Here is a 24148-nt window from a genome sequence, read left to right on the forward strand (position 1 = left end):
TGGGAAGTGTGAGTTAGTTTCCCGCTGCAGGATGCCCAGCCTCTGACCTGCTGTTGTCCTCACTTCACTCGATCCCAGAGAAGGAGCCAAAACATCGATCTTTCTTCCCTCTTCACAGCCACCCTTGGACCTGCTGCAGAGATCCAGCTTTTGCTCTTATTGGTTTCCGACATTTGCAGTTGTTTTAAATCTGTGCACACACTTTCACTTCAATACACTATGCACATTGTTTAATGTAAAATGTTTCAAACACACACAGAGGGCCATTCAACAGGCCCAACTGATTTAGTGTGCTGTTCAAATTCTTGACAGATAATTATTGAAAATGATCGACAGTACCAAATCTCCAGCTAGTGATCATAAAACATTATCGCCAGGATTTATGCAGTGTCCCTCCTGCCCAATAACCTGCCCCCACTGGGTAGTTAACCCATGACCTCAGAAACTGAGATGGAATGTTGCCAAGTTGGAGCTTAAAGGCGGTCAGATTTTCACTCTGATCTTACAGCCTGGGAGGAAAAGAAGCAGTGATCCCTCCATTTGTAATCAGTGCTGCTGTCTTTTTATGATGTCGTTGCTCAACTGGCCCCTATCATGTGACATGGGGGAGGTCTGGTGAGGAGATTGTACACTCGGCAATAAAATGTGAGAACTGTAGTCAGCACACTTAACTCTTTAACATTATGGTTCTCATAAGGAATCCATTAATTGCTATAATTTGGAAAGTAAGTGGTTACCTTGGGGGATTTACTTCAGGTTTAGGTAAAAAAAAGCAATTTCCTGATTTTGTACAATGCAAATCATTGTCACTGTTCAAACTGCAGTAATGTGGAAAATCTATTACTGATTCCACTGAATGGTCATTGTACAGCTTATTGTCACAAGGTACACTCCATGTACTTATGGTGGAGAAAGGCTCCTATAATTACTATCATTAATCAAAAATCAGTCAGAGTTATATCATTGTGTCTGAATTAGAAAGAGAAAGTGCAGGTCTGTCATTCCTTGAGATGTTGAATGATAAGGGGCCAGTAATTTGACCATACAGTGCCTATATTTTTGGGCACCATGTAGTGATTTAAGCCCCCAGTATGGTAGATAGGAACAGCAGTCTCATTGCAAATCTGCAGCCTATCGTATTAGTAAGGCGCAAAGAATGGGCACAGTTTGCCCGCTCCTGACATTCAGTAACTTGATGTCTGTTTGAAACCTCCCTCAACTCCAAAACTGAAAGCACAAAAAACAACAAATGCTGGAAATCGGAAAGAAACGCAGAAAATGCTGGAACCACTCAGCAGGCCAGGCGGCGTTTGTGGAAAGAGAAGCAGAGTCGTGTCTCAGGTGGAAGACCCTTCATCAGACCTGGTCGTCTTTGAGCCAGTGCCGGCTATACTCGGGGGAAAATGGGCAGCGTTCAGAGGGACCACTCATTGGGCTGCGCCCCCTAACAAAGGATGAGCATTAAATGTTAATGTAGAACAGTACAGCAAGGGAACAGGCCCTTCAGCCCACCACGTGTCTGCTGACATGGTTGGTCCGACCACAGTTGTCCATATCCTGTGAATAAGTGAAAAGCAGAACTCGGGGTGGGAGCAAACGGAGAAAAGGTGCAGCAGTTCCACCTCTACCCTGCCCACTGTATTTGGGATTCCTTGTGTAGCTGAAATAGAGCAGGTTACCTCCCTCCCTCCCTATAATGATGCTATAACTCATGCTCTCCCATGACCTTTATCCCACCATAATATCTGCCTTAATTATTAAATTGCATCTCCATATTCAGTACCGGAGTTAGAAACGTAGAAAATCAGAACCCGAGCTCATCAGTCGTTGCATGGAATGAATGGTCTCTGCTGTTCATGGGGTGTTCAACTACTCTCTCTTACTGTAAGCCTATGCTCTCTTGTTTTTGGTATCCCTACCATGGGAAAAAGCTTCTAACCATGTATCCTATCTATGCCGCTTGTAATTTTATTTACCTCTATCAGGTCACCCCTCAGCCTCCTTCACTCCAGGGAAAACAAACCCAGCCGATCCAATCTCTTCCCGTAACTGAAGAGCTCCAATCCAGGCAACATCCTGGTGAATCTTGTCTGTACAATCACATCCTTCCTGTAGTGTGGCGATCAGAATTGCACATAATACTCCAAGTGCAGCCTAATTAGAGGAGTGTAAAGTTGCAACTTTTCTGTTCCCTGGCCTATGAATGCAATCATGCCATGTGCTTCCTTTCCTGTATGCCACTTTCGGGGAACTAAAGACTTGAAGCACATGACCTCTTCGTTTATCAGCATTCCTTAGCATCCTACCATTTACTGTAGATGTCCTACCTCTGTATGACTTTCCAAAATGCACAGTGTGGAGGTTAAATTCCATCTGCCAATGCTGCACCCAATTTTCCCTCTGATCTGTACCCTGCCTCAGGCAACTTTCTTCTATCCACAACACCATCAAATTTCATGTCGTCTGCAAACTTACTAATTCCTCCTACATTCACATTCAAGTTGCTTATACAACAAACAGTAAAGGCCCCAGCACTGATGCCTGCAGTACACTACTGGTCGCAGATAGGAACTGTGGGCAGAATGGCCTCCTCCTCTGTCATTAGGAATCATTATTAGTGTAGGTTAATACCAAAAATATTCAAAGGGAAATTGATGGGTTTGTGTGAGAGAATAAGTTGCAGAGATGTAGGGAAGTAAAGAGAGGGGGAATAGAACTAATGGGATTGTTCTCCAGAAGCTGGCATGGATCTGACGGGCCAAATGGCCTCCTTCAGTGTTGTTATAAGTATAAGGATACAAGATATATAATAGAACTATAACTAGAACCTACCGAATGTTAAAGGGATGAGCTTTTGGAAAGGAAAATGAATTTGCATCCATATAGCATGATCTGAGGGCATCACAAAGCACTTCATAAATAATGAAATATGTTTGAACTGGAGTCACTGTAGAAGGTTTAACCAATAATTTACATATATGAAGCTGACGCAAAAATCAGTGTGATAATGACCAGTTAATCTGTCTTGGATCGTAAATTTTGGCCAGGGCTCTGGAGAGCTCCAAAAGCAAAATACTGCATCTGCTGGAAATTGTAAATAAAACAGTAAGTGCTGGGTATTCTCAACAGGACAGGCAGCATCTGTGGAGAGAGAAACATTTCAACACTTCTCCACAGAAGCTGCCTGACCTGCTGAGTTTGTCCGGTAATTTCAGTTTTCAGGCAAACTCACTTGCCCTTTGAAATACTGCCCTGGGATCATTTGGTGAAATGGAGCTTCATTTTGGTGTCTCCAAAAGGCAAGACCTCCACTGTGCAGCACCTCCTCAGTAGTGGAGAGACTGTAGATGCTGGAATCTGGAACATCGAACATTCCACAGGAGGAGTCCAGCGGGCCGAGCAGCATCTGTGGAAGGAAAGGAACTGTCAAAGTTCCAGGTCGAAACCCTGTGTCAGGACATTTCCTTTTCTCCCACAGATGCTGCTCCACCACTGAGTTCCTCCTGCAGATTGTTTGTTCCCCCTCAGTAACATACTGCTGTATCTGCCTTGGTTTTGTCTCCCTAAGTCTCGGGAGCAGGACTGGAATTATCAATCTCCTGACTCAAAGGCAAGAGACCAAGCCACATTGATGCAACCCCCCTACAGCAGATGTGATCACAGTCCACGGCACAGAGAGTTCATAACAGTTATATTGTCCTTTGTATTTCAGGAGTACCTTGACCTGTCGGCACCTTTTGAGCAGTATTCCCCTGCCTGCCAGGACACACACAGTACTTGCTCTTCCGGGGACGACTCTGTCTTTACCCATGATGCTCTGCCTGATGAGCCTTGCCTCCCAAAGCACCAGCAGTGTAATGGTGTCATCAGGACATGAGATGAGAAAAAGCAGGACTCCAGGGTGCTGAACTATGGAAAACTCACACTGAAGGAAATACACTGAACCTACTGCGGGGATCTTGTTCCCCATTTAACTTCCCACCATTATTGAGCCTTATATCTTCAAGTGCTGTACCCATCTAAAACAAAAACAAAAAACTGCTTGGCATGAAGAAAATTTGTAATGTAGAAACCGAAATGGAAAGTTCTGCGAAAAGAAATCCAGAGGTGATAACATTTGACCTCTGGCATTTTGACTGCGAAAGGAACCATTCTGTGCCTAAGTTGTGCTAAGAAAGGAAAGTGACACAAAAACAATTATTTTTCTTTACAAAAGAGCATTTAAATACTTTTTATTTGTGTGAAGCTGCAGATTTCAGAAGAGTTGTAAATATATAAATATGAATATTGTATGATAATGTTTAAAAAACAGTTGTATACTTATGATTTGCTTGTTTAGGAAAAAAAGCAAAAAAAAATATAAACATAATTCCAAGTATGAGGAGGCAAAATCCTAAAATCATTGCAGTCTAGGATATTCAGTATTAATCTGGAAGTTATTAAAGAAACTCATTGTGTAGTGGACAAGGGGTAAAATAGTTCAAAAATCAATAATTATTTGCAATCTGATTAGCATATTGTATATTTGTAAAGTTGTTCATAGACTTTAACATATCATTTTGGTTAAGAGATTTATAAGTATATAGCTTATTTACTAATTACTGTACACAGCTTTAGTTAAACTAGGTTCTTAATTTTTGTTTTACATGTTTATAATTTTTAATTTATTACCCATTGATTAGACACAAAGGTTAATGAGGAAAAAAATAACTAGAATCAAGTTTTCAAACATTGTGTAAAATGAACGTTATCTGTTCTTATTTTAGATTGCAATGATTTTTTTTTTCTGTTGTTTAGTAATCAGATCCTAGAATTGTCTTGACTTTTAACAAATGAAGGTTTGTGCTTTACCTTTGATGAAGGCACAACAGAGCAAGGGTGCTGACTGTGAATGATAACAGTAGGCCTGCTATACAGATATGGTGCCTTGCCTGGAGCTGCCCCAGCAGTAATGGCCCTGTGAAAGAGCGCTGGCATTGTGGCCAGGGCTACGGGTGCAATTCTTGCAGCAAATGCCCATTAGAACAGGACACAGTGACAGATTTTGGCCGCTTAAAGCCAAGTTGTGTCCAAGATGACATTTTCCAACTTGACAACAAGTAGGGTCATATTCAGGTGCTGGTCACACCTGGAGCAATTTGAGATCGTGAATCAAGTGCGTCACTCTCAGTAGCACATCGCACAACATAATAAAGCACATTGACTTAGTGTTTTTTTTAATTATTTCATACCCCTTCCCCTGGCGTATTGGCACCAAGATGCTAAATACAGCCAGTGACATCACCAGATGTGCAAGTGAGGAGCAGCGTTGTGCTGGCACTTTTGCAACGCTGTGACAAGAGGGTGCAATGATTGTGAATGTTTGCAGAAGACAACTTGTGCGAGAAAGGATTGCCAGTCAACCACTGACGCCTGTCATGTATCAGTGACCTGCGAGTCACTCCCTTCTCTTTATGCAGGTTAGTGCCACAAGCACAACTTACGTGGTGCAATTTAAACGTTACGTGCAATTTTGCAGAGAACTCATTTGAGGTAAACCCCTTTTCGTTAAAGACAAAAAAAGTAGCTGAAACAGATGGCCAAATGGGTAGCAGGCAGTTGCCTGTGAAGCAGAATAAAACCATGTAACCAGAATCAAAAATAAAGTCCGGTTTGATTTTAAGTAGGATTCTGCGGGTACATTACAAATAAAAATTTAGACAGGAATCCTCTTAAAATCAACTAAAAATTCTGTTTGTCTCCTTTAATCTTTCTTAGGACCATCAAGCTCTTATTCAGTAGAGAAGTTAATTTAATAGATTGAAGTTATCTGTTAACTCTTTAATACAGACGTAGGAGATTTATAGTGGTGTAATTTTTGTAAAATGAGAAGACACTTCATTATTTTCTTACCGATCGCTGTTGATGTGTACATTCCAGGTACCTAATGCATAAAAAACTTTTCCAATATTTGAAATCTGTGCATGATTTACAAAAGAAGAACTTAGATATATATCTAATTTATTGAGTTTTTTTACAAAATATACGTATAGTAGCTTCGACTGAACTTAACATTTGATATTCAGTTCCCTTTCTGTAGATTTAATCATGTCAAGCAATACTGGCAATAGCTGAGGCTCTCGATTAATGTTCCATGGTTAGATTGGACCATTGCCTGTCTCATTCCACACTCATGGTGGCCAGAGGTGAGCTCCAAACAAAAGGAACAACCCCCTTAAACCAATTTGCCTGCCTGAAGCCTGTAAAAGGCCACAGATGGTCTTGTTGGAGTTAAATAATAACTAGCACTGAACAATATCTGACTGCCTTTACGAAGCTTTGTTATTAACATGGAACTGTTCCATTCCACAAAAATAAAAAGATATTGTTTTAAAATGCAAGAATGTCCATTCCTTGTTCTTCTACTTGAGTATTAGTGATGTGTTTTAGTTTCCTATGATGCTGCTACTGAGTGCTATACTTTGCAGCCCATGAACTTTAGGAGCAATTTCAATCCTTAAGTATTACATTTTAAAATTTTCAAATCCATTGCAAAGCCCTCACATCAATGGATGTGGGATTAATCCAGTCCATTCTCAGTGTGCAGATCTGTTATTGAAAAGTTTTTAAGGAGGCTGTTTGCTTCCATTTTTAAAGGTTTTGTACCTTTAATTTACCATAGTCAACTTGGAATTTAAAGGGAGGCGGGTACATTGGAATCATTGACCTCAGTGGAATCAAATACGTAAAGAGGAATACAGATGGCAGCCAATGCTCCCAAACATAGTTCTAGTCACTACAAAGTTCCCATCCCTGGATCAACTGCTTTGAAGCCCTGCACTCCCAACTTCAATGATTTGTGCATGAGCCCTCTTCCTGCATACCCTCTAAAAAGCATAGTGTGTAATGCAGCTGTCGCCTCCCCTGATTCACCACATTTTACATCCTATGTGTCCACCCATCTGCCAGCCTGTCCGTGTCCTCTTGAACTCTGTTTGCCATTTTCCTCACTACTTGTTACTTTTAATGTCATCTGCAGATTTAGAAATTGCACCAGGTCTAACGTCCATCGTAAGCAGCTGTCATCCCAGCACTGAACTTCTGAACGTGACTCTATATTTCTGCCCAACTGTAAGACAAACATTCACCAGATATCTCCTTCCTATCTCCCAATTTTGTACCCATGCTGATCCTGCCTCTTTATCCAAGAGCTTCAATTTTGCTACTAGCCTATTATGTGATAACTCAGCAGTCAACTTTTAGACAGAGCAAATGTGCTGCTGGTATCACCTTTTTCTAATGTCTCATCAAAAAAAACTCAATTGTTAATATTGCACCTTACAAATGGGCACTGTGCCTCCTTTATGAGTGTGTTCCTGTCCAAGTGGTGATTTTCTCCAGCGTTCTCACCACTGACTGATGCTGACCAGACTACAGTTGCTAAGTTCACCATTCTTCCCTCTTTAATATTTCTGATGCTCCCATCTTCCTGCTGCACCATTCAGGAGCCCCCTGATCTCTCCCTCCTTCTTTGAACATCAGCCTCGATTGTGAGTAATGGCAGGCTAAAGGATTATGCTGTCTGAGGCTTGTCCATACCTCGTTTCACTCTTAAGCAGGATTTAATTGTAATAAGTGGCAGTGCACCTGCCCAGCTGGGAGATGGCAGAGCACTTCTGGTCTCCCAGCTTTCTGCCTGACCCAGCACAAGTGAAACAGCTAGCCTGGATGGCTCAATTATTCACCTACTACTCCCCTCTGCCCACCCACCTCCCTTATTCGGTTCCATGCTCCACCTTCCTTTCCCATCAGACTCCATCTCCTGCAGCCCTTTGTTGCCTCCACCCATCACCTCCCAGCCTCTGTCATGATTTCCACCTTTCCCTCCCCCATCTGCCTCTCTTCACCTGGATCCACCTTTCGCTTGCTAGCTCTTGCTCCACCCCTTCCCCTCACCTCTTTATACCGGCCATCTCCCTTGCATCTTTCAGTCCCGATGAAAAGTCTCGATCTGAGACGTTGACTGTCCATTTCCCTCCCAGACGCTACCCGACCCGCTGAGTTCCACCAGCATCCAGTTTGTCGCTCCAGCTTCCAGAATCTGCACTCTCTTGTGTCTCCATTCATCTAACATATTCAGTTTAAAATGCTCACCATCCCCTCCACAAACCTTCATCAACATTCCTCTTCAGCCTCCCTCAGCCCTCATCCAATCCTCTTCCAATTATGGCTTCATTTGCAAACTTCCCACCTCCATTCAGGGTCTTAGTCACTTTGCCTTCAAAGCTGAGACCTCTCTAAGTCCTTCCACCTTCAGAAGTCTTTGAAACATTCCTTAATTCTGCTAAGTATCTGACTCTCCTTTGTGAAGCTTCTCGTCATTTGTTCTATGACAATGGTGCACAACCTTTATCAATGAAAGGCCCACTTGTTCACACTTAGTAAAATACATGCCGCCCAAACCCCCACCAAAGCGTGATGACGTCACGGGCCACTCCTTTTAAGGAGTCAGGTCCAGGAGATTTACCAGGATACTACCTGGATAGGAGAGCATGTCTTATGAGGATAGGTTGAGCGAGCTGGGGCTTTTCTCTTTGGAGAGAAGGAGGATAAGGGATGACCTGATACAGGTGTACAAGATGATAAAAGGCATAGATCGAGTGGAGAGTAAGAGACTTTTTCCCAAGCCGGAAATGGCTAACATGGGGGAGCATTATTTTAAGGTGATTGGAGGAAGGTACAGGGGGGAATATCAAAGGTAAGTTTTTTACACAGAGAGTGGTGGGTGCGTCGAACACACTGCCAGGGGTGCTGGTAGGGGCAGATATATTAGGGACATTTAAGAGACTCTTAACATAGAACATTACAGTACAGGCCCTTCGGCCCACAATGTTGTGTTCTAAGATCTATCTAACCCTTCCCTCTGACATAGCCTCCCATTTCTCTATCACTCGTGTCTATCTAAGAGTCTCTTAAATGTCCCTGATGTATCTGCCCCCACAACCTCTGCCGGCAGTGCGTTCTACGCACCCACCACTCTCTGTGTAAAAAAAACTCACCCCTGACATCCCCCATATACAGTATCTTCCTCCAATCACCTTGAAATTATGTCCCCTTGTGTTAGCCATTGTCTCCCTGGGAAAAAGTTTCTGACTGTCCACTCGATTTATGCCTCTTATCATCTTGTACACCTCTATCAAGTCACCTCTCATCTTCCTTCTCTCCAAAGAGAAATGCCCTAGCTTGCTCAACTTATCCTCATAAGACATGCTCTCCAATCCAGGCAGCATCCTGGTAAATCTCCTCTGCACCCTCTCTAAAGCTTCCACATCCTATAATGAGGCGACCAGAACTGAACACAATACTCCAAGTGTGGTCAAACCAGAGTTCCTTAGAGCTGCAACGTTACCTTGTGACTCTTGAACTCAATACCCCGACTAATGAAGGCCAACACACCATATGCCTTCTTAACAACCCTATCGACCTGTGCGGCAACCTTGAGGGATCTATGGACGTGGACCCCAAGATCCCTCTGTTCCTCCACACTGCTAAGAGTCCTGCCATTAACCTTGTATTCTGCCTTCAAATTCAATCTCCTGAAGTGTAGTGTAGCGGTTAGCGTAATGCTATTGCAGCGCCAGTGACCTGGATTCAATTCCGGCTACTGTCTGTGAGGAGTTTGTACGTTCTCCCCGTGTCTGCATGGGTTTCTTCTGGGTGCTCCAGTTTCCTCCCACATTCCAAAGACATACAGGTTAGGAAGTTGTGGGCATGCTATGTTGGCGCCGGAAGTGTGACAACACTTGCAGGCTGCCTGCAGAACACACTACGCAAAAAAAGATGCATTTCACTGTGTGTTTCAATGTACATGTGACTAATAAAGATATATTATATTAAGACCCCACCCTTCCACATCCTCATCCAAGTCATTTACAAAAATCACAAAGTGCAGGAGTCCCAGAACAGATCCCTGCGGAACACTGACCTCCAGGCAGAAAACGCTCCATCTACCACCACCCTCTGTCTTCTATGACCGAGCCAATTCTGAATCCACACAGCCAAGTTTCCCTGGATCCCATGCCTCCTGACTTTCTGAATAACCCTTCCACAAGGAATCTTATCAAACGCCTTACTAAAATCCATGTACACCACATCCACTGCTCTACCTTTATCAATGTGCATTGTCACATCCTCAAAGAATTCAATCAGGCTCGTGAGGCATGACCTGCCCCTCACAAAGCCATGCTGACTGTCCCTAATCAGCCTATGCTTCTCCAAATGCCCCATAAATCCTGTCTCTAAGAATCTTCTCCAGTAATTTGCCCACCACTGAAGTAAGACTCACTGGTCTGTAATTCCCAGGGTTATCCCTACTCCCTTTCTTAAACAAAGGAACAACATTTGCCACCCTCCAATCATCTGGCACTACTCCTGTGGTCAGTGAGGATGCAAAGATCATCGGCAAAGGTGCAGCAATCTCTTCCCTAGCTTTCCGTAATAACCTTGGATATTTCCTATCCGGCCCCGGTGACTTATCTATTCTAATGTTTTTAAAAAGTTCCAGCACATTCTCTTTCCTCATGTCGACATGGCCTAGTGTATCAGCCTGTCATACGCTATCCTCACAAACATCAAGGTCTCTCTGATGAATACTGAAGCAAAGTATTCATTAAGGACCTCCCCACCTCTTCTGACTCCAGGCACGTTTCCTCTTTTATCCCTGATCAGTCCTACCCTCACTCTAGTCATCCCCTTATTCTTCACATACGTGTGGAGTCCCTTGGGATTTTCTTGATCCTACTCACCAAGGACCTCTCATGCCCCCTTCTAGCTCTCCTAAATCCATTCTTAAGCTCCCTCCTGGCTACCTTGTAACTCTCCAGAGCCCTGTCTGATCCATGCTTTCTCAACCTCAGGTAAGCTTCTTTCTTCCTCTTGACAAGATATTCTATGTGTCTAGTTTTTTTTTAATAATAAACGTTTATTCGCTAAAAGCACTACAAAAGACAACCAGTGTCAATACACTATATCTAATACAGAAAAGAAGAAACTACGCAACGACATACTACGGTAGAGAATGCAAACTAATACTACCGAAACACACACGCGACTCTACACCCGTCAACGCGACACTTCAAATAAGAATCACGTCCGTACCGTCCACGACACATGCAATCCCCTGAGGGGCCCACCGAGCGCAGAACTCAGCTAGGGTGCCCGCGGAAACCACGTGCTCCCTCTCTAGACGCATCCGCGGGCGCATGTAAGCGCGGATCTATGTGTCTAGTCAACCACGGTTCCTTCATTCTCCTGCCTCAATGGGACAAACCTACCAGAACCCCATGCAAGTATTGCTTAAGTAACCTCCACATTTCTGCTGTGCACTTCCCCAAGAACATCTGTTCCCAATTTATGCTCCCAAGTTCCTGCCTAATAGCATCATAATTTCCCCTTCCCCAGTTAAATACTTTCCCATATCATCTGCTCCTATCCCTCTCCAAGGCTATGGTAAAGGTCAAGGAGTTATGGTCACTATCTCCAAAATGGTCTCCCACCGAGAGATCTGAAACCTGATCAGGCTCATTGCCTGATACCAGGTCCAGTATGGCCTCTCTGTCAGCCTGTCCACATACTGCGTCAGGAATCCTTCCTGTACACACCAAACAAATTCTGCCCCATCTATCCCCTTTACACTGAGGAGGTGCCAATCAATATTAGGGAAGTTGAAATTACCCATGACAACAACCCTGTTATTTTTGCACCTCTCCAAAATCTGCCTCCCGATCTGCTCCTTGGTGTCTCTGCTGCTATTGGGAGGGTCTGTAGAATACTCCCAATAGAGTGATCGCTCCCTTCCTGTTTCTGACTTCCACCCACACTGACTCAGCGGACAATCCTTCCAGGACATCCTCTCTTTCTACAGCTGTGATACTGTCCCTGATCAGTAAAGCCACTCCCCCACCTCTTTTACCTCTGTCCCTTTTGAAACATCTAAACCCCGGAATATCCAGCAGCCATTCCTGCCCTTGCAACAGCCAAGTCTCCGTAATGGCCACCACGTCATAGTTCCACATACTTACCCATGCTCTAAATTCACCACCCTTGTTCCTGATACTTCTCGCATTAAAGTAGACACACTTCAGCCCACTCAACTGGCTCCAATTTTGCTTTTTCAAATGCCTATCCTTTCTACACTCTGCATCTATTTGTACACTAAATGAACCAACCGCTGACCTATCATTCTGGTTCCCATCCCCCTGCCAAACTAGTTTAAACCCTCCCCAACAGTTCTAGCAAACCTGCCTGCAAGGATATTGGTCCTCCTCCAGTTCAGGTGTAACCCGTTCCTTTTGCACAGGTTGTACCTTCCCCGGAAGAGATCCCAATGATCAACAAATCTGAAACCCTGCCCCCTGCACCAACTCCTTAGCCACGCATTCGTCTGCCAAATCATCCTATTCTTACCCTCACTGGAGCATGGCACAGGCAGCAATCCAGAGATTACTACCCTTGTGGTCCTACTTTTCAGCTTCCTACCTCTTAGGCACATGGATGAAAGCAAAATGGGGGGGGTATGTGGGAGGGAATGGTTAGATTGAACTTAGAGTAGGTTAAAAGGTCGGCACAACATCATGGGCCAAAGGGCCTGTACTGTGCTGTAATGTTCTATGTTCTACATTCTATCCCAAGGGTTCCCAAAGACTGCCCTCCACAGCCAACACAGCTCACGTGCCAGCTATTTTTTTTATTTCTTTAGTGAATTTTCTAACTAAATTGCCCCAATATTATTAAAGCATCTGAGACCCAAGCCATCCCCCATCACTGAGGCTGTTTGCAGCCAAACATGGGAAGCACCATTCTGTGAGAAAGACACGAACCAATGCAGGTTGTGGATGCTAACACTCTATCATGAGGTATACTCATCAATTCAGAGTTACCTTTGTTTCTCAAAAGGAAAGTATCTTTGCCATCACACATTTGCTCATACTTCTTCCAAAGGTAGATGGGCATCCAGGATCCAGGTGTATTTCCAAATAAGTTAAACCTGGGGTCGATCCATCTTTTAGTGATTATCACAGTAATAAATCTTGACCAATTCATAAGAGCTTTACCGAAACATCAACAGCAGGCAATTAAGAAGAGAAATGTTAACCGGGAATTGGGGCAGCTCAGAAGTCCCTCTGGCTTTACTGTCATTGCTGGTTAATAATTGAAATTGATGTCATAAGCAATTCAAAACACTTCACTTTATCCACATACTCAATCTGCCTTGCTCCCTGGGCACTTGGCAACCTTATTCTGCAATAGTCAAACATTCCACATTAGGGAACTCATGGAGTTGATCCCTGATGTGCACTGGCTTAGGTGAAGTTAGTTGAAAAATTAGCATGGCTGCTGCAACTGACCCTGGGATTGGCCAAGAGTGGGCGAAGGTGTCTCTTCTTCATGGCCATCCAGTGACCGTTGGTAAGTAGATTCGTTTGTCAATTCTCTCATGTTGGAATTGGCAGGTTGAGTTCACGTCCTTATCTAGATTCTCAAGTGTAAAATCTACCTCAAGCAGCAAACAATCTGCTGGAAGAACTCAGCAGGTCAAGCAGCATCTGTGGGAAGAAAAGAATTGTCGAAACCCTGCATCAGGACTGAGAGTGGGGAGGCGAGGTGGCCAGTTAAAGGGAAGGGGAGTGGTGAAAAAGGATTCCGAGGTGATTGGTGGACTGAGAAGGCGTGTAAGATGCCACAGATGCTGCTCGACCTGCTGAGTTCTCCCAACAGATGGTTTGTTGCTTCAGATTCCAGCATCTGCAGTCTCCTGTGTCTCCATAAAACCTACCAAGTGTGGCAGTATCACGAGTTTTGTCTTTAGAGAAAGGGTGAAAGACTAAACTGAGCCCCGTTTGCTCTCTGAGCTGGATGCAAATAACTCCGTTGTGTATTTTGAGCAGCCTGGTGTCCCAGCCAATACTTCTCCCTCCGCCCACATTTCTAAAGCGGGTTATCCGGTCAGAATGTCGTTTCTGGGAGCTTGCTGTGCATAAATTGAATGCAGTTTGGGATGATATCAAAAGTGCTTTATAAATGCAAATCATTTTTGTGTGTAATTTGCATGTGAGCTCCCCCACTACTCAAGCCACTGTCAAAGCTCAAGACTGGACACCACCTGCAGGCTATATCTCAGCAAAGAATCAGGATCCTCAGGAGATGAGGCACCAGAATAAACAAGACAAAAGTTTTCATTTCAAAGCCAATGTATCATCTGCCCAGGGGATTAAGTATATGTAGCCAGCTTCAAGCTGGTGTCCCAGTGGCTCTCCCTGACCCTGTCTAGGAAATGCTCTGACCTCCATTTCCTGTCTCCAAGTGTGACTTCCTTATCACGTACCTTCTGGACTTTAAAGGGAGTTGTGTGGAGGCCATACGTGAACTCATTCTTGGTAGTAATGGGTCCCCTTTTCAAATGTGTTTGCTGAAAAATGAGCTGACAAGTGAACAGAAATGTACTTTGGTGACAGGACTGGTAAATAATGTTGGTGATTAAACTGAAGAAATCTAGTTTAACAGTCAAGCAGAAGGTGTTAAATATTTTTCGTTGTGATATATGTAAATATTTAACTTTAATTCCATATATGCCAAGTATATGTCCTTTTTAAACACAAATGGCTTCACCTTGGGGTGATTACTGCAGAGCTGGTTTAAGAAATATATCCAGGTATATGTGGATGATTGTGTTTATTGGAAGAACAAAATGAGTTGTAACTCAGAGCCCGATCAATCTTATTCTTCAGTGCATCCATGGAGTGAGGTTAAGCAGAACAGGCTTCTGAAACTGGTCACAAGTTAGACACTCAAAGCCTACAGTCTTGTTGAAAATGTTTTAATATTGTAAAGCATGCATATATATATTTTTTGTGCTACTAATGGGCTATTTTTGCCTAATGAAGAGCTGTCTTATAAGGAAGGAATGAGTAGAATGGGCCAATATTTTCTGAATTTCAGAAAAAAGAAGGACTTAGGCACTGAGATGCTATATCCCTTGGCTAAAGCAAAGTGTCACAGTCTTAGGATAGGCAGCATTCTAGGCTATGTGGATAAAGGCATTAAATTCAAAAGAGCATTTAATAGATTAAACTGTGGCAACTGGATTTCAATGTAGACAAATTTTAGGTCATCCACGTTGGAACTAAGAAGGATAAAACAGAGGACTTCCTAAATAATGAGCAGCTAGAAGGACTGGTGACCTAGAGACATTGATTATTAAAGTACTATTGATGGATAGAGAAAATAATAGACCAATGGAACAGTAGTTTTTTATATCTACAAGGGAATACAAGCCATTCCGCAGCTCCACAATCTCTTGGTAGGGTCAATCCAGACTGCCAGAATGCTGAGAACAGTTCTGGACACTATAATTAGAAAGAGCAGCAAAGTCCAGCAACTGAATTAGCTGCTCTCTCTCAACACCAGCAACCTGGGTTCAATCCTGACCTTCAGTGCTATCAGTGTGGAGCTTGCATGTTCTCCCTGTGATAGTTTGGGTTTCCTCCACAAACTCCAGTTTCCACCCACACATGTAGGTTGGTTGGCAAATTGACTGCTGTAAATTACCCCAGTGTGTAAAAGAGTAAAGAATCTGTGGAAAGTCAATGCGTTTGTGGGGAGAATAAAATGGGATCAGTGTAGGATTGATGCAAATAGGTGCTTGATGGTTGCCATGGACTCAGTGAGCCAAAGGGCTTGTTTCCATGCTGTGTGAGTCTATGATTCTATGATGTTCTGTGGAAGGTTTAGAGCACAGGATAAGATAAATGATACCTGGACCCCAAGGATGAAACTACAAGGAAAGGTCACAGAAACTAGAGTTGCATTTCTTTGAACTTAGAGGTTAGGTATAATTTAATCAAAGTCTCCAAGATATTAATAGAAATTGATAGAATGGATGGAGAGGTTATTTCTGCTGGTAGACATAGCCCAAAAGTTAGAGTCAAGCCTTTCAGCAGTTTGGCAATGACAACTGATGATCCATCAATTGTTAATTTTAAATCCAAGACTGATGTATTTTTGTCAATAGAAACTAATAAGGAAAATGGGAAAAAGGCAGGTCACAGGTCAGCAGATTTAACAGATTCAGGGGGTATCTTATACTCTTGTCAATGCTACACAAAAATGTACACCTCTGATGCATACCTCTGTTCTTTTTGAATCTACATGGTGTTTCTCACAACCACTATTTTCTGTCATCATGTAGACTGTGTGTTACTGGTGAAGGAATTCTATCTGCCTACATATGAGTTTTACACAAGAAAGAGGGGCTTATAATGTACCTCAATTAGCAATGGGAGATGCTGTGCTTTATGTATGAGTTTTGTGTCAGGAAAAGAAAGAACATAGGAAATCATGAAACATAAAAAGACTATCAAAGATATTGTTCCAAAGCATTTTGGAGTTAATGAGGTACTCCAAACACTGTCGTCAAGTAAGACACTTGGCAGTCAACTTGTGCACGGCAATGTCACCCGAATATCAATGAGATAACAATAATATAATCTGCTTTTGGTGATAGTTCAAGGATAAATTGTAGAAAATGTAATATCATTTGTGAACAATTAATGATTTAAGGCTATTGTCCATTTAAAGGCTGTGTCATGTGACATACTACTACGTGGGTTGCAAGAAAGTTTTTTAAAATGCTCCAGAGGCGGTTTGTAAAGAGCCCTTGAATAACTACACACTATTTGATTGAATTCCTCACGTCTCATGTCTGAACAATCTGCAATATATTTCATTAGAGATTAAGAACCCACTGAATGCACTTACTTCACATAAGTGTTGGCCTTAATAATGCTCCTCCCTTGCTTATGATGGAAGACTATATTTCATGTAACTCTGCCTAAACTTGTGGGGTTTTACAGATTCTGGCATGGAGATAAAAATATATGTAAGGTGTTTACTAACGCACTACAGAAGCACTAGATCTGCCACATATACACATTCATTTACCACAGAATTTGGTTGGGATTGTCAATGAATTAAGCCTTAAGGGAATGCAGACTAGCAAGCATCCCACTTATCTGGGAATGCGCAACTTATTTCTATATCAAACATGAGCAATGGCTGGAAACTAGGCCCTTCTACAAAAGTTACTCTTTAACATATCTTTTTTTTGGGAAAGAAGTTAGCTTTTAGTATGGAGAAGAAGTGCTCTGTGTTGCATTAAGGCAAATCCAGTGCGAGTCTCTGAAAAAGACACTATACTGGCCAACACGTGCACAAATACGAAGGTTAATGTTTGCCCTAATAAGTAAAAGAGTACCTTAAACTTTTACTGTACATTCATTCATATTAACTCCCTTAAGCTATTTTGAACATTGCTAAACAGTAGCTGCAATGGAATTTATTAAGAACCCATATGCTCCGTAACATGTCTATATGTGTTTCCTCTGCTATTAGGACATGTAAATGGAACACTTACTGTTAAGATCTGTTTCTAATCATGTTGAGTCATTTTTGCAAGTGATGTCATTTTTACAGGTCAGTGGAGAATGAAGGAGGTATTGTGCTTTCAATTTACCTCAAGTTTAAGGTAACACGAGAAAGAATCAGAACTGAACCATTCAGTTTCCTTAGAGACACAAGAGACTGCAGATACAGCAATTGCAGAGCACCTACGCTCTGTCCACAATGGTCATCTTAAGCTTCCAGTTGCACGTCATTTTAGCTCCTCTCATTCCCACATCCTGTCCGTCCTTGGCCTTCTCTGTTGCTATGGTGAGGCCAAATGCAAACTAGAGGAACAGCACCTCACATTCCACTTGGGCAGCATAAAGCTCAATGGTATGAGTATGGAATTTTCCAGTTTCAGGTAACCCATTCCCCATGTGTTCCTTTCCCACTCCTACCAGTCTCTCTCCCTTTGTTCACCCTTTCCATCCCTCCTCCCCACGTTACCCAGACTCAACGCCCTCCCCCACCCGGTTCAATCTGCCCATCACTTGTATGCCTATCTCCCTGGGTCTCTTCTCCCTTGGTTCACCTTTCCTATCTTATCCCCCACTTGGTTTCATCTGCCCATCATCCTTCCCTTGTCTGGTTCCACATCACCTACCAGCCTCTGTCTCTTCCCTTCCTCCTCCCAGCTCCTTCTGCCTAACTTTCTTTTCTTTTTTTTCCACCTATCACCTACCAGGTTCTATCTCAATACTCCCCCCTCCCCCTCAGCTCTATCTGCCCATCATCCGCCCTTCCTTCCTTCATCTGGTTCCACCTATCTCCTATCAGCCCCAGTGCCACCCCTTCCTTTCAGTTCTATTCACTGGCCATCTTCCCTGTATATTCTCAGTCTTGATGCGGGGTCTCAACCCAAAACGTCGACCGTCCCTTTGCCTCCACAAATACTGCTGGACCCACTGAGTTCTTCCAGTAGTTCATTGTTTGCATTCAATTTCCTTGTGAACTGCTTTAAAGGAGATTTAATGGGAACCTGAGGGGCAACTTTTTTCACCCAAAGGGTGGTCAGTATATGGAACGAGCTGCCAGGGGAAGTGGTTGAGGCAGGTGCATTAACACCATTTAAAAGATATTTGGACAGGGATATGGATAGGAAAGGTTCAGAATGTGCTGAAGGGCCTGTTTCTGTGCTCTATGACTCTATGCTTACTTCAACTGAATAAGAATGTGCATGGATACCAGCCCATTGACTGCCACAACCCATTGCACTCCGACCTCTCGCATTCTAAGGGAATAATTTGCAAAAGCTTCCCCTCCAAAGATAATATTTTTGTTTAACTTGTTACGAGGATGTGGGTGGTTCAGGCAAAGCTGCATTTATTGTCTGTTCCCAAATAAGACAAGCAAAACTTCATAATGTATAGTTTAACATGATGCTGTATATTAATTCTATATACCACAGATCCCTCTCAGTTGAAAGGTCATTTACTTTAGAAAGAATTGCTTTGGAAATGATGCAAAAATAAAACAGTGAAATATCTCCCCAATCCCTAAATTAACCTATCAGTGTTCTGGGGTGTGCATTATATGTATGTAAGAGCATATTATGCCATTTAATAAGGTCACAGCTGATCTGATTGTAACCTCCTCTGCATTCCTGCCTCCCCTTGGTAACCTCTCACCCCCTTGCTTTTCAAGAATTTGTCGACTTCTGCCTGAAAAAAATATTCAAATACTTCTTCTACCGACTTTTCAGAAAGAGGATTCCAAAGGCTCACAAACTTCTGAGCCAAAAATATATTCACCTCATCTCTGTCTTCAGTAGGTGACCACTTATTTTTAAACAGGGACCCCTAGTGCTAAATTCTCACACAAAAGGAAACATACTCTCCACACTCACCGTGACAAGACCCCTAAGGATCCAATGTTAATATTTATACATCAGATCGATCATATTTTAGAAGTGAGTTTACCTAGTTTCCTGCAGCAGTTTGTTCTTTATTTCAAATTAATAAACATAACGATAGTAATAATACACATGATACAAAGAGATTGGGATTATGATAATAACAGTTAACATATACAGACACAAAGAGTAAAATATATAATCTGAACCTCCCGATGTCTTGATAATTAAACATGAGAAAGATTTAAAAAGAAAATTGATTATATGAAAAAAAAACAAAATTAAACAAAAAAAAGTAACAAAACAAAAAAAAATAACCAAGAAATAAACAAAAGCTGAGCTGTCGTATTTCTTCAGTTAAAAGCATTATTATGTCATTAACTCCGCTCCTCTATATTTGAATAGAAAATTATTGAAAAGGATTTGGAAAAGGTCAATTTACGTCATAAATGCTGGATAAATGGGCTCCAAGTCTCTTCAAATTTAACTGAAGGATCAATAGTACCACTCCTAATTTTTTCTAAGTTTGTTCTATACTACTCATATTTTAAACAAGACACTAAGTCAAATCTGTTCTCTCAGCCAATTGAAAAGTCCCGTAACACCATTTTGAAGAAGAGCAGGTGAGTTACCTCAGGTGCCCTGGATGACATTCATTGCTCATTTAACTCCAGAAGATCAAATTGTCTGTACTGATTGTGGGAGCTTGCTCTGCACAAATTTGACTCCTGGGTTCTATATCACAACAGTGACTACACTCCAAACAAAAATCTTTCATCAACAGTAAAAGAATGGCCAAGGGTTGTGAAAAATTCCATTTATAATGAAGTTTTATTTTTCATAGAATATTTGGTTGTGTATTCTTGTCTCCCCTTGGAAGTGTGTGTGTGTGTGTGTGTGTGTGTGTGTGTGTGTGTGTGTGTGTGTGTGTGTGTGTGTGTGTGTGTGTGTGTGGTGTGTGTGTGTGTGTGTTGTGTGCACACCATTGTGGACATCTTCAAGAGGCGGTGCCTCAAGAAGGTGTCATCCATCACTAAGCACCCTCACCATCCGGGACATGCCCTCTTCTCGTTACTGCCATTGGGAGGAGGTAGAGGAGCCTGAAAACTCACACTCAACGATTCAGAAACAGCTTCTTCCCCTCTGCCATCAGATTTCTGAATGGTCCATGAATCCATAAACACTACCTCATTATTCCTTTTTATTTGCACTATTTATTTATTTTGTAATTTATAGTAATTTTATGTCTTGCATTGTACTGCTGCCGCAAAACAACAAATTTCATGTCATAAGACAGTGACAATAAATCTGATTGTAATTCTGAGTTTGCGTATGTGTGTAAAAGTAGTGCGTGTGCATCTGTGTGTGTGTGTGTGTGTGTGTGTGTGTGTGTGTGTGTGTGTGTGTGTGTGTGTGTGTGTGTGCGCGTGCGTGTGTGTGTGGACTTAGAGATGCATATGTATCTGTGGAGGGCAGAAGGTGCCTACATGACAAACATTTCTGAACTGGAACCTGGGGATGATTTTAGCTTCACCAGAGCTTGATGGCTGGTGTGAAACCAACAGTTGCTGACAGAGTGATGAGATAATTATGATCTTTGGCTGGCTCTCGATAACTATAATCGCTTTGACTCAGTTTTTTACTACTTTTTCGGAGCTATACATAATGTTCCAGAACCTTTTGCATCTCCTTTCACTGACTTATTATCCTTGCTATGTTTTCACCCTCCAGCAGCCTCTTCTCTGTAGATGTACCGGTCACAGACTTGCCCTGATTGGGTCCAGAACCACAGCAACTCCTGATGTGGGAATAGTCCACTTTTGATCTCACTCTGTCATAGAGTCATACAACAGAGAGACAAGCCCTTCAGAGCATGACCATGCCAACCATCAACCAACCATCTATACTAATCCCATTTGCCAACACTTGGTCTGAATCCTTCGAAACTTTGGCAATTCAAGTGCATGCCAAGATACATCTTAAATGTTGTGGGAGTACTTGTGTTCACCACCCCCTTGGGCAGTGTGTTCCAGATAACAACCATCCTCTAGGTGAAAAAAATTCCTCCTCAGATCCCCTCTGAACCTCTTACCCTAACCTAACCACTAATGCCCTCGAGTTTCAGACACCTCTGCAATGGGGAAAAGTTTCCTACTATCCCTATGCCCCTCATAATTTTGTATACTTATATCAGCCCCCTCTGCTCCAAGGTAAACAAACCAAGTCTATCCAGTATTTCTTCATAACTGAAAAACACATCCTGGGAAATTTCCTCTGCACTGTCTCCAAAGCCAATCACGTCCCTTCTATTGTATAGGAACCAGAAATGCACTCAGTACTCTAGATGCGGCCCAATCAATGTTTTATAAAGTTATAAGATTAACCTCCCTCGCCTTATATTCTATGCCTTGGCTAATGAAGGCAAGAACCCCATATATATTCTTCACCAACTTATCTGTGTTGCCACCTTCAGGGATCCTTGGATTTCTATACCAATGTCCCTTTGTTCCTCAATACTCCCTTGGGCCCTCCCGTTCAATGTGTACATCTTATCCTTATTAATCCTCCCAAAGTGCCCACTTCACACTTATCAGGATAAATTCCATTTGCCAATACTCTGCCCATCTTATCAACTGATTAATACCATCTTGTAGTCTACAACTATCCTCCTCCCTGTCAACAACACTATCCTTGATCACAGGTTTTGTAAGGAGCAGCTAGAGGCTCCATCCCTCACAGGGCTAATACCTTTTGTCCAGTCTCTAACTGTTGGGATTACCATTATGCTAGTGCTGGAGTGCACCAGGAATGCACAAGAATTTCTGGAGGTCACACTTCCCCTGAATGCTCACGATTCCACTTGTGCGCTTAAAGCCATGTGAGAAATGTGCTGTCACCTCACCAACAGTGGAATATTTAATGTTGACAGCATGGTGGAGCCTCTTACTTCAGATTCAGATTTAACATTTCCCACCCTTTACTTCCATGTGGCAGTGGGAGTGGGAAGTGGGTGGTGGAGGAGAGTTTGGTTATTCTTAATTGTTAGCTGCAACCAGCAGAAAGTCCATGTAAACCTCACCCCCCAACTGCATGGCTCCAAATTCCCCTGGATTAGAGTCATCGAGTAATACAACATGGAAACAGGCCCTTCAGCCCAACTTGTCCATGCTGACTAAGATACCCATCTAAGCTAGTCCCATTTGCCTTCATTTTCCATTAAGGTTCTCATGGATGGTATGTTAACCATGTCTTCACTGTGAAAGATGTAATGCAAAGGCTTGACATGGTGGATACAGCAAGGTTGGTCCTCCTGGCTTGAGAATTTAGAAATAAAGGTGACATTCTCAGGATAAGGGATTAGACTTTAGGAGAAACGTCTTTGGTTAGTGGGCTGTGAATCTTTGAAATTCTGCACAGCAAATGACCCACGGTTGCTGAATTACTGAGTACATCCAGAATGAGGCCAATACATTTTTGGACAGTGAATGAACCAAGGGGTGTGGAAAGCGGAGAAACAAACAATCCGCTGGAGGAGTTCAGCAGGTTGAGCAGCATCTGTGGGAGGAAATGTTTTGGGTCAAAATTCTGCATCAGGTTTCGATCCAAAATATCAACAATTCCTTTCCTCCCACAGATGCTGCTTGACACACTGAATTCCTCCAGCATCTTGTGTGTTGCTCCAGATTCCAGCCTCTGCAGTCACTTGTGTCTCCAGGTGTGCTGAGCAACTGGTTAGTGCAGTTGAGGCAGATTAGCCATGGTCTTATTGAATGGTCAAGCAGATACATGGGGCCAAATGGCCTACTCCTGCTTCCTATCATTTATGTTCTAGTGTTCCACCATGCAATAGGATTATGGCTGATCTTTTACCTCAGAGCTACTTCCCTTCACTGACCAAATATCCCTTGATTCCCTTAACATCTAGAAGTATATCAACGTGCCTGACTATACTCAGCAAATGAGCATCCACCAATCTTTTGGGTAGGGAAGTCCAAAGGTTTACCTCCCTCTGGGTGAAGGAACATCTCCTCATCTCAGTCTTGAATGGACAACTCTTTATCTTGAGACTGTGACCTCTGGATCCAGGTGCCCGTCCAGCAGAAACATCAATTCCACCCCTACTTTGTCAAGTCTCACTGGGACATCATTTTATACTCTACAAAACCTGTCCTTATTTTAATGAGTTAAAAATTGAATTGCTGAGCTCAGATATCTTAAGTTTACAGCTGTCCTTTGGTCGAAGGAGACCACCCGTGGTATAGGTGGCGTTGGCCTGCTTCATGTGACAGAGGGAGTGTACAATGTTCCCCCTTCACCCTCCCTCATACCTGTTTGCTGCAATCCTCCACCTGTGGTTGCCACAGACGGATGTCTTTAATAGACTTTGCAGAACACCTCTGTTTAGTCTGCAAGAGCCACCCAGAGTTTCCAATCACCTGTCACTTAGTTCTTTATTGTACTCCACCCTAACCCCTGTGTCTTCATCCTCTCCATTTCTCCAATGTAAGCTCAAGGACTGGCACCACATTTTCCACCTGGGCATGTTCTAATCCTTGGGACTTAGTAATGAGTTTAACAATTTCAGGTAACAGCTCCTTTCTTTATTCCTTCTCTCCAATTTGTTTCTTTTTTTCCCTGAATCTAACTTTAAAGTAATTGTTACCTTGACAACTTAGTCTGCAGCCTATCACATTCCCTCTGTTCTCTCCACCTCCCCCTCTCTGCACCTTAAAGCTCACTTGTTTTCTTACTTTTCAAGTTCTGATGAAGAGTCTTTGACCTGAAATGTCAACTCTCTTTCTCTCCCCACTGATGCTG

General features: G+C 42.7%; 1 protein-coding gene across 8 annotated transcripts in view; it reads left to right on the forward strand.

Moving 5' to 3' along the window:
* The window catches only part of LOC127579261 (fibroblast growth factor receptor 3-like), a 228644-nt gene extending 222271 nt beyond the window's left edge, over positions 1-6373 (forward strand). For all 8 annotated transcript variants that reach the window (XM_052031925.1, XM_052031932.1, XM_052031966.1 and 5 more), the window contains one exon: positions 3713-6373. In XM_052031925.1, coding sequence (XP_051887885.1) covers positions 3713-3877 — 165 coding nt within the window. In that variant the 3' untranslated portion in view covers positions 3878-6373. The remainder of the gene's footprint in view (positions 1-3712) is intronic.
* The last annotated feature ends 17775 nt before the right edge of the window (positions 6374-24148 follow it).

The sequence above is a fragment of the Pristis pectinata genome, chromosome 2 (assembly GCF_009764475.1).
Source record: "Pristis pectinata isolate sPriPec2 chromosome 2, sPriPec2.1.pri, whole genome shotgun sequence".
In the NCBI taxonomy this organism is placed as follows: domain Eukaryota; kingdom Metazoa; phylum Chordata; class Chondrichthyes; order Rhinopristiformes; family Pristidae; genus Pristis; species Pristis pectinata.